This window comes from Nicotiana attenuata, chromosome 11, assembly GCF_001879085.1.
Source record: "Nicotiana attenuata strain UT chromosome 11, NIATTr2, whole genome shotgun sequence".
Classification (NCBI taxonomy): Eukaryota; Viridiplantae; Streptophyta; class Magnoliopsida; order Solanales; family Solanaceae; genus Nicotiana; species Nicotiana attenuata.
In genome coordinates, this window is record NC_031999.1 from 2,608,537 (window position 1) to 2,620,505 (window position 11,969).

Sequence of the window (11,969 nt, forward strand, 5' to 3'; positions counted from 1 at the left end):
AAAAAAATCATGCAATTAATTCCCTAAAATTCAAATAATAAAAGAAAACACCTAATTTTAAGAATTCTATAGGAATATTTCAAGCGAGGCAAAAATCACGTGCTCACAAGCCCTTTTCCTTTCGGGGCCCTGTGTGGCTCATGCCGCCTTCGTTTTGGGATCTTGTCTTGATATTTGTATAAGGTATAGTCGTAGCCTTGTTACCGGCAAGTACTGTATCATCCTTTTTCAATGTTAGAGGCTCCGTAGACAGAAAATGTTGGTCATGAACTAAAGTGATATGTATCTTGTATGTTGGGCTATGTAAAATGTAAACCACGCTAAGAAATCACGTACCGTGTGTATGCTTTGTAATAAAAAGGTGTTTATAATTGTAAATGGTTATTTATTTTGGCCAATAAGTAATGAAAGAATGCGGGGTAACATGTGGGGTAGGAAAGGCACCCAGGTCCACTTGACTGGGGCTACCCGGTCGAGCGCCGGTCATGTCCCTCGAATTTGGGGCGTGACAAACTTGGTATCAGAGCGTAAGGTTTTAATGGAGTCCTAGGGTGTCTTAGAGCCGTGTCTGGTATAGCCCTACTTATCGGTGTGATGTCGACCACATCTATAAGTGGGGGGCTGCATGGACAATTAGGAAATTTCCCACTTCTTTGTCATTCTGTATCGTGTGGTGAAGTGAAATGTGAAAGTATCTATGTCTGATTCGTGCTTTGTTCCGAAATCTTTTCAGTAATGGCACCTAAGAAGAGAGCTAGACTCGGCCTTGGGGCCAATGCCACCCCGAGTGAGGCTGTGAATCATGTACCTGATGCTGTGGGTGAGAGTGACTCCCCGGCCTTGAATCTGCCCGGTCCATCTATTCCAGATCCAAGCATTCCTGTTCCGGCTGCGACAAAAGGTGCCACCATCCCTCCCGCCGATATTTCAGATTCTGATGCAGTTCCAGCTTCCGGTCCCGGTGTTTCTGATGGGGACCTTAGAGGAGACATCCGTATGTCGACCCAGCTAGTGGCCGCCCAGGCCTAGAGATCTCATGATGCCCCGGTGTCCTCCAGCGGACAGGGAGATTCTACCAGCTCCAGAGTCCACCAGTTTCTACGATTGGCCCCTCCAGAATTCTCAGGCACAGACCCAGAGTCCGATCCGCAGGATTTCCGTGATGAGATGTATAAGACCCTTCGAGTGATGAAGGCTACAGAGATACAAGGGGTTGAGTTGGCTCCATACAGGTTTGAGGGGAGCAGCGCGTTCGTGGTTTGAGATGTGGGAGGATTCCCGTGAGGAGGGAAGACCTCCGGCTAGATGGGACGAGTTTGTAGATGCCTTTATGGACCATTTCTTGCCTGCCGAGACAATGGCAGCCCGTGCCACTGAGTTCAAGGTTCTCAAACAGGGCAGCATGAGTGTTTGGGAGTACCACATGGAGTTTGTGAGGTTGTCCAAGTATGCTCCTCAGTTAGTGTCGACCATGGATGCTCGAGTTCGGCGCTTCGTTCAGGGTCTTAGTCCTTTGGTGGTGAATGAGGATGCTACAGCGGCCTTGCACTCAGATATGAATTATGGAAAGATTGTAGGATTCGCTCAGGCCACAGAGGCTAGAAAGTTGAAGATTCGGGCAGAAAGGGAGAGTAGTAGCAGGGCCCGGTCAATGGGCCACTCAGGGAGACCAGTTCCGGGGAGAGGGTCATCAGGGCCATCCCAGTCATATGCTCAGTCCTCAACGAGTGCACCGCCATCTGTGCACAGTTATCAGCAGGGCAGTCATTCGAGACCAGGTTCTGACAGTAGGAGGTCCCGTCAGTCCGGTCGTCCAAGAGTGGGGTCTCAGCAGCGGGGGGGAACTACATGCCCCAAATGTGGGAGATTCCATGCAGAGACTTGCTATTTGGATATCCCGGTATGTTATAGGTGCGGGGTGAGAGGTCACATCCAGTGGGACAGCCGTGTGCCCAGTCAGGGTATGGGTAGGGGATCTGCCCAGTCATCCGGTTCTTCAGTTGCTACATCATCAGTGCATCCTGCAGCTCCAGCAGGGCGCGGTGCAGCTAGGAGTGGAGCTCGTGGTAGGGGTGGACCTAGCCGGTTCTATGCTTTGAGTGGTCGTCAGAGTGCTGAGGCTTCTCCAGATGCTGTTACAGGTATCTTGTCCGTTCAGGCTATTGATTGCTATGCTTTTATTGATTCGGGGTCCTCTTTATCTTATGTCACCCCATTCATTGCTTCAAGTTTTGGGACAGAACCCGAACAGCTTCATGAGCCGTTCTTTGTATCGACTCCGGTTGGTGATTCTATTTCAGCCTCGCGAGTTTATAGGAATTGTGTTGTTACGGTGTGTGTTCGTGTTACCACGGCCGATCTTATTGAGCTTGGAATGGTAGATTTTGATGTAATCATGGGGATGGACTGGCTTTATTCGTGCTTTGCCAAACTTGACTGCCGGACGAGAGTCATGAGACTCGAGTTCCCTAACGAGCCGGTTATCGAGTGGAAAGGAAATGGTGTGGTGCCAAAGGGTAAGTTTATTTCTTACCTTAATGCTTGGAAGATGATAAAGAAGGGGTGTATCTATCACTTGGTCCGGGTGGCGGACACCACCTCAGGAGTGTCTGCCCCCGAGTCCGTGCCAGTTGTGAATGAGTTTCTTGAAGTGTTTCCGGATGAGCTTCCAGGGATTCCGCCAGATAGGGAGATTGATTTCGGGATTGATGTATTGCAAGATACTCAGCCAATATCCATTCCACCATACAGAATGGCGCCAGCAGAGTAAAGGGAGTTAAAGGAGCAGCTGAAGGATTTATTGGAGAAGGGGTTCATACGATCGAATGTGTCGTCGTGGGGTGCTACGGTTCTTTTTGTCAGAAAGAAGGATGGGTCGCTTCGGATGTGCATTGATTATCGGCAGCTTAACAAAGTCACCATCAAGAATAAATATCCTTTGCCTTGAATAGATGATTTGTTCGACCAATTGCAAGGTGCAAAGTTCTTCTCCAAAATTGATTTGCGGTCGGGTATCACCAATTGAAGATCAGAGAGCAGGATATTCCTAAGATTGCTTTCAGAACTCGCTATGGTCACTTTGAATTCTTGGTCATGTCTTTTGGGCTAACCAATGCCCCAACAGCTTTCATGGATCTTATGAATCGGGTTTTCAAGCCATTTCTAGACTCCTTTGTGATTGTTTTCATTGACGACATCCTCGTTTATTCGCGGAGCAGGGAGGATCATACCATTCACCTCAGAGCAGTATTGCAGACTCTTCATCTGCACCAGTTGTACGCTAAGTTTTCAAAATGTGAATTTTGGTTGGAGTCCGTCACTTTTCTAGGTCATGTTGTTTCCAGTAAGGGGATTCAGGTGGACCCCCAGAAGATTGCAGTAGTGAAGGATTGGCCTAGGCCCACGACCCCGACGGAGGTTCGTAGCTTCTTGGGTTTAGCCGGGTACTATCGGAGGTTTGTGGAGAGATTCTCTACCCTCGCCTCCCCATTGACTAAATTGACGCAGAAAGCAGTTAAGTTCCAGTGGTCCGACGCTTGTGAGAAAAGTTTTCAGGAATTGAAGTCAAGGTTGACCTCGGCACCGGTATTGTCTTTTCCAGAAGGCACGGAAGGATTTGTGGTTTATTGTGATGCCTCCAAGGTTGGTTTGGGGTGTGTATTGATGCAGCATGGGAAGGTTATAGCATATGCTTCAAGGCAACTCAAGAATCACGAGAAGAATTACCCGACGCACGATTTGGAGCTTGCAGCAGTTGTATTTGCCTTGAAGATATGGCGGCATTATCTTTATGGGGTCCATTTGGATGTGTTCCCGGACCACAAGAGTCTCCAATATCTATTCAAACAGAAAGAGTTAAATTTGAGGCAGCGGCGGTGGTTAGAATTGCTTAAAGATTATGATATGAACATCTTGTACCATCCAAGAAAGGCGAATGTGGTGGCCGACGCCCTCAGTCGGAAATCCATGGGTAGTTTGGCTCACTTGGGAGCGGATCAGAGGCTCCTGGCCCGGGAGGTTTATCAGTTGGCCAGTCTTGGGGTTTGTATTTCGACCCCGAATGAGGAGGAAATCATGGTGCATAACAGTGCAGAATCGTCGCTGGTAGCAGAAGTCACGAAAAAGCAGTTCATTGACCCAGCATTGGCATAGATAAAGGAGGCAATTCTGAACAACAAAACTTCGGCATTTTCACTCGGCGGCAATGATGGTGTGTTACGATGTCAGGGTAGGCTATGTGTCCCAGATGTGGATGACCTTCGGGAGAGGATAATGGCAGAGGCTCATCATTCCAGGTATTCGGTGCACCCAGGTTCCACGAAGATGTATCACGATCTCAAGGAGATTTATTGGTGGAGCGGTATGAAGAGGGGTGTGGCGGACTTTGTGTCTAAATGTCCAAATTGTCAGCAAGTAAAAGCTGAGCATCAGCGGCCCGGTGGGTTAACCCAGCTTATGGAAATACCAATGTGGAAATGGGAGATGATCAACATGAATTTCGTGGTAGGATTACCTCGCACTCAGCGCAAGTTCGACTCAATTTGGGTGATAGTGGATCGACTCACCAAATCAGCTCACTTCTTGCCAGTCAAGTCTACCGATACCGCAGAACAGTATGCTCGGTTGTACATCAAGGAAATAGTGAGGCTTCATGGTACTCCACTCTCTATTATTTCGGATCGAGGGGCTCAGTTCACAGCTAATTTTTGGAAGAAATTTCAGCAAGGTTTGGGTACTCAGGTGAATCTCAGCACGGCTTTCCATCCGCAGACCGATGGCCAAGCAGAGCGGACTATTCAGACGCTTGAAGACATGTTGCGGGCTTGTGTCTTGGATTTCAAAGGTAATTGGGATGATCACTTGCCCCTTATAGAATTTGCTTACAATAACAGCTTTCATGCTAGCATCCAAATGGCCCCATTTGAGGCATTGTACGGAAGGAGATGCAGATCTCCGATCGGATGGTTCGAAGCAGGTGAAGCAGAATTGATAGGGCCGGATCTCGTGCATCAGGCTATGGAAAAAGTTAAAGTCATTCAGGAAAGGATGAAGACTGCTCAGAGTCGCCAGAAATCCTATGCGGACGTTCGTCGAAGGGGATTGGAGTTCCAAGTAGATGATTGGGTATTCTTGAGGGTGTCTCCTATGAAGGGAGTCATGCGATTTGGGAAGAAAGGGAAGCTGAGTCCTAGATATGTCGGGCCTTATCGGATCATTCAAAGGATCGGGCAAGTTGCTTATAGGCTGGAGTTGCCCCCTGAAATGTCCTTAGTGCACCCGGTGTTCCATGTGTCTATGTTAAGGAAAGTGGTCGGAGATCCGTCCTCCATTGTGCCAGTTGAAGACATCAAGGTTACTGAAGAGTTATCGTATGAAGAAATTCCGGTTGCTATTCTTGATAGGCAAGTCCGTAAATTGCGAAATAAGGAAATTGCTTCAGTTAAAGTGTTGTGGCGAAATCAACAAGTCGAGGAAGCCACGTGGGAAGCGGAAGATGAGATGAAAGAAAAATATCCCCATTTGTTTGAGCAAGTCTAGTAGTGATCGTGCGAATTCTTGTCCCTAAGCGAAATGGTATTGTGTCCCGTTTGGTGCAAAGGCACCCCGTTTCTCCCCTAGATGCATTACTATTGTAATTCTTCAAGTTGTGCCAAAATTATATGTGTTGTGCTTGTTTGAATCATATGCCAACCTTTCTCGGTGAAATTTTGTAAGAACTCTTGTGATAAGTAATTGGCCTGTGGTGGTATAGATTGGTAATAAGTGATTTGCAAGTGTGTAGTGAATCGAAATGGTTAAACTATGTAGGACTCATTGGAGTAATCAAACTATGCGCAAAAGTGTGTCAATTGATTGGATATGTGGACGAATGATTTTAAGTGGGGGAGGATGTAAGGCCCTGTGAAATTTGTACTCAAGGCATAACATTTCGTCGAGTCAAAATTTCCGTATATGTGTTGAGAATATGTAATATTTTACTGATTTTGCACTTAAAAACCAAGAGTCAAAATTTTCCAGAAAATTGCCATTATGCGGTCCAGAATGTGATCGCAAATCAGTTATGCGGACTGCATTTCTGCCGCAGAGTGAAACAGAAAATTGTCAAAATTGATGTTGAAGATGCGGTCTATTATGCGATCGCATAACCAATATGCGGACCGAATAATCATCGCATAAATTCCTCAAGGATTTGTGGAGGTCAGTTCTGTGGTGCAAAATGCGACCGCATAACAGGAATGCGGACCGCATTCCTGTCGCAGACCCAAACAGACCCTTCAGAGTTTGGGGGCACTTCTGCGGTCCAATTTGCGGACCGCATTTCGATTCTGCGATCGCAGAATGCGACCGCAGATCTTGCTCGGGCTTCTATTTTTCTAAATTTTTAAAACCCGACCCCTTTGTAATAAAACACCCCAACCCCTCATTTTTAACATTCTTCTGAACAAAAATAAGAGAGAGGAAGAGAGAGTTCTTGAGAGAGAAAGCGATTTCCATCAATTTGGTTCTTCAAAACTATCCGGGCCGGGAAAATTCAAAGTAATTGTCCTCATCCCCATCCTTACAGGTAAAATCCCTAACCTTTTTGCTTGATTTTCAGGTTTAAGCTGGGGGGGGGGGAGTCTCATGCATTAATTCTTGAAAGTTATGGTTGAAATTGTGCATGCATGCCTATTAAAACCTAAAATCTAGTAGGAGTAATTGGGTGGGAGCAAAGACTTGTGCAAAGAAGGGGTTAATAACCTAAATATGTTCGGGTAGTGATTTTGAACCTTGAATTCTAAGTTATGTGTATTAATTTGTGCACTATATTGACGTTGCTAGATTATTTGGTGAATTGGAAGTAGAAATTAAAAAGGAATTTGTTACACCCCGTGTTATCGTATGTAAGAGTACATCATAAGTCAATTGATGTGAGCTCAGAAAGGGAATCATCTTTTAAAAGTTTACAAAGTTAGTTCATCATGTTAATGTGGAGGTTACAAATATTTAAGATCATTAGTACCAAGTAGCAAGAGGGTTTGAAGGCTTAGAAGCTAAACGAATTGAAGAAAATAAGTTTCGTCGAAAGTCGACAAGTTGGAATATTTTACCATGTACTTTTGGGGTGATACTAGGGTTATTAACATTATAACGAGATTATATTATGAGTTATTTTAGTCGTACGATAGTTGGTGTTATGTTTTGAAGTCAAGCGAGTTGTGGAACAAAAGTTGGAAAAGGTCATCACAAGTTCCATTTATAATTTGCTGACATTTAGGTCAAATGTAGATGCACTTTTCTTCCAATATACTTGGAATCAATGGCTGATCTACATATCAAATTGAAGATCTACGAGTCTAGTTTCCAATGCATTAAACCTTTCTTCGATACGACATCGGGGTAGAGAGATATTTGCAGTTTTGCAAGACTGCACAGACTGTATAGTTGGCAAGTAGGTGTGTCACTAAAGCTTTTTGAGCAATACATTTCGTGTATTATATGAGGTCTTTTTGGGACATATTATATATCAAATNAATTGTAAGTGATGCAACTGGAATAATTGTGATAGTAACATCTATGGCTTATCGTGGACAAGTATTGTTGTAACGTAAAACACTTGTGAATTGTTGAATATGACGGAAATAGTATTAAAGGTTATGGAGATACTTGTAAATTATTGTTGCTACTTCTTAAGAAGTGTTGTTGTGATCTTTGTGAATAGTTCATTGTTGTTGTTGTGATTGTTTGTGAAATGAAACTGTACGGTGGGATCGGGTTGCGCGCCGCAACACGAAGTAATAAGGTGTGGGTTGTGGTGATAAGGGTGGCCGAGGTAATAAGGGTGGAAAGTGATCGAAATCACTGTTGAAATGAAAATGTGAGCATAAATGCGAAATTTATTGATGTGGAAATGTGGAAGGGGAAACAGGAGAGTTTGTAAAACTTGTTTGGCTTGATTGTTCCTTCTTATGGATTTTATTGTTGTTTCTATTACTGTTACTTACTTGTCTATGGCTTGATGTTTACTTGGTGCAAAGTTTGTTCATACATACCAGTACAATCCCGGTGTACCGACGCCCCTTTTGCCGGGGGCGCTACATTCGTGTTATGATTGTAGGTGGATCCATAGCAGGTACTCCAGTCCACCGACCGTAGCTCCTCATCACTTTTCATCTGCTGAATTGGTGAGCCCCTTTCCTTTCGAGGCCCTGTGTGGCTTATGCCGCCTTCGTTTTGGGATCTTGTCTTGATATTTGTATAAGGTATAGCCGGAGCCTTGTTACCGGCAAGTACTGTATCATCCTTTTTTTCAATGTTAGAGGCTCCGTAGACAGAAAATGTGGGTCATGAACTAAAGTGATATGTATCTTGTACGTTGGGCTATGTAAAATGTAAACCACGCTAAGAGATCACGTACCGTGTGTATGCCTTGTAATAAAAAGGTGTTTTTAATTGTAAATGGTTATTTCTTTTGGCCAATAAGTAATGAAACAATGCGGGGTAACATGTGGGGTAGGAAAGGCATCCAGGTCCGCTTGACTGGGGCTACCCGGTCGAGCGCCATGTCCCTCGAATTTGGGGTGTGACACTTTTCCCCTTAGGATTGATATTGTGGAATTGAAATGCCTCGTACGTGAGGTGACGAGCGCGTACTTGTGCTAATTGTTGGAAATCTGGTTTTTCATTACGAATAGCCTTGAATTGTGTTCTTCTTTTCCTTGCTTACACTGTTTGGACATTAAACCTGCTGTAGCTTAGAGAAACATGTCTACTTGACTAAATTGCTCTATCTGTCGTAACTGCCTTAATTGTACTACGTGATTCATGCTAGGTTAGGATTACCTGCTTCACTTTGAGATAAAATTGAATGGATTGAATTATTGTAGTTGTTGTGTATTTACTTTGGGACTACGGGATGGTATCCCGGGAGGTTCCCCCCTGTATGTTTACTTTGGGACTACGGAATTGCATTCCGGGAGATCCCCCTGCACATTTATGAGTTGGACTACGGGACTGCACCCGGGAGATCCACTGGACATGATATTTATCTTTGGGGACTACATGACAGTATCCTGGGAGATCCCCGGTTGTTATCTCGGAGTTGAGTTATGTTCTTTTACTGTGTTTTACTTGTCTTTGTAATAGTTGTTGCTATCCCTTTATATCTTGTGTTATTTAATTACACTGTCATTTTACACTGTTGAACCTGTATCTTATTTAACCTCAGTAGGGCCCTGACCTTCCTCGTCACTACCCAACCGAGGTTAGGCTTGGCACTTACTGAGTACGCTGTGGTGTACTTATGCCCTTTCTGCGCATGTTTTTCATGTGCAGATCCAGGTACTTCTGCACTGGCTTACCATCCTTGAGGCAGGGAGAGCTTTTGGAGACTTCGAGGTACATCTGCCGCGTCCGCAGACCGAATAGTCTCCATCTTTATTCTATCTTGTAGTATTAGCCCTTCTATCATACTGTTGATGTAGAGAGTTAGAGCATTTTTACTATATCTCTCTCAGCTTGTGTTCCCGTGAGTTTCTGGGTTTTGGGATAGTATTGTAAAAGTTTGAGATATTGTGTTGTATGTGCCGAGTGGCATTTTATATTTCATTTCCATTTTGTTAAATCTTGGCTTTAAGTTATAATTTCTGCAAGGTTTCGATTGTTTTTCCGCACTTGTTAGGCTTACCTAGTCGTAGGGACTAGGTGCCGTCACGACAGTTCACGGAGGGCGAACTGGGGTCGTGACAAGTTGGTATCAGAGCTCTAGGTTCATAGGAGTCACGGAACACAAGCCGATTTATTAGAGTCTCGCTGATCGGTACGGAGACGTCTGTACTTATCTACGAGAGGCTATGTAACTGTTACGAAAGTTCCACTTCATTTGATTTCCTTGTCGTGCGAGGTTTTTGATATCACAGCTAAACTTCTGTCTTTCTACTCTCTCATAGATGGTGAGGACACGTGCTACTCGAGACGACCAGGCACCCGCGCCCCCTACTGGAGCCGTCAGAGGTCGGGGCTGGGGTAGAGGCCGAGGATGCGCTCGTGGTGCAGCCAGAGCACCCGCGCGAGCTGTTGCCGAGGTACCACCAGCAGTACCAGCCGGAGTCCAGACACCTGATACGTCTGCCACTACTACTCCAGCTCTCCAGGAGACTTTGGCACAGTTATGAGTATATACACCACTTTGGCTCAGGAAGGGTTGCTTCCCCTTGCTGCAGCCACATCCCAGGCCGTGGGAGGAGTACAGACTCCCGCCGCCCGCACTCCTGAGAAGCGAGTGCATGTTGAGCAGGCCCCAGAGGTTATACCTGCGCCGCCTGCAGTACCAGTTTATCCCGAGGATAGGGCAGCGGCTTCAGAGGATGAGCAGCGGAGACTTGAGAGGTTCAAGAAATATGATCCTCCTGTATTCAGTGGGTTAGCATCAGAGAATGCCTTGGGATTTCTGGAGGAGTGCTACCGTATTCTCCGCACTATGGGCATATCAGGATCGAGTGGGGTTTCCTTCACCACTTTCCAGCTTCGAGGAGCCGCCTATCAGTGGTGGCGTGCTTATGAATTAGACAATCCGGATGAGGCAGCTTCCCTGACTTGGGATCAGTTTTCGGATATGTTCACGAGGGAGTATTCCCCCAAAGTCTTAGGGACGCCTGGCGCGCGGAGTTTGAGCATTTGCACCAGGGTACTATGACTGTGTCGGAGTATGCTATCCGTAACATTGATTTGGCTAGACATGCACCAACTTTGGTATCTACGGTTCGCGAGAAGGTTCACCGGTTCATTGAGGGGCTTATTCCCAACATCATATCTAGCATGGCTCGTGAGTTAGAGATGGATATATCTTGTCAGCAGGTGGTGAGCATTGCTAGAAGCATTGAGGGTATGCATGCTAGGGACATAGAGGAGAGGGAGGCCGAGAGGGCTCGAGAGTCGGGCCATTATTTTGTTACCCTTGCCCCAGCTGCAGGTCGTCATGGTAGGGGTCATATGGGTCGCCCCGTTCATTCAGCTCTTCCAGCATCCAGTGGTATTCCAGCTCCACCCAGGCCTCAGGAGCCTTATTATGCACTTCCAGTCTCTAGTGCGCCTTCTGCACGGGGTGTTTCCAGTTGTCAGTTCAGCAGACCTGGCCCGAGCTAGTCATAGCCGCCACGTCCTCCCAGAGCTTGTTTTGAGTGTGGTGACACACGCCATATGGTGAGGGATTGCCCCAGACTCAGTAGGGGTGCACCTCCGCAGACTCCTCAGCCACAGCAGGCCCTGCAGAGCTCTCAGGCTATGGTTCCAGCAGCGGTTGCTACTCCACCGACCCAGCCAACTAGAGGTGGAGGTCGGGGAGGTAGAGGTCGCCCTCGAGGGGGAGGCCAGGCCAGATATTATGCTCTTCCAGGCCGTACTGAGGCCGCCGCCTCTGATTCTGTCATCACAGGTACTATCTTGGTCTGTCACAGAGATGCATCGGTTCTATTCGATCCAGGCTCCACTTATTCTTATGTGTCTTCTTATTTTGCTCCGCATTTGGGTGTACCTCAGGATTCTTTGAGTTCCCCCGTTTATGTTTCTACTCCTGTGGGAGATTCTCTTGTTGTGGACCGCGTTTACCGGTCATGTTTGGTTATTCTTGGTGGTTTTGAGACCAGAGCCGACTTACTATTGCTCAGCATGGTTGATTTTGATATTATTTTGGGCATGGAATGGTTGTCGCCCCATCATGCTATTCTTGATTGTCACGCCAAAACCGTGACACTAGCCATGCCAGGTGTACCGCGTATTGAGTGGAGGGGTGCCTTAGGTCACACTCCCAGTAGAGTTATTTCTTTCCTTATGGCTCAGCGTATGGTTGAGAAAGGTTGTGATGCGTACTTAGCCTATGTGAGAGATGCCAGCATGGATACCCCTTCTGTTGATTCAGTCCCAGTAGTACGGGATTTCCCTGAGGTGTTTCCAGCTGATCTTCCGNAGTGTGATGAAGAATAGATCCGAGA

At 46.2% G+C, this 11,969-nt stretch overlaps 1 protein-coding gene across 1 annotated transcript; it reads left to right on the plus strand.

Moving 5' to 3' along the window:
- LOC109234655 lies at positions 1,652-5,520 on the plus strand (the record flags this gene model as incomplete). The annotated part of the gene is made up of 5 exons (XM_019400724.1): positions 1,652-2,085; positions 3,927-4,104; positions 4,153-4,419; positions 4,771-5,208; positions 5,302-5,520. Coding segments are annotated over exons 1-5 (1,536 nt in total), but the record flags the coding sequence as incomplete, so codon positions are not given.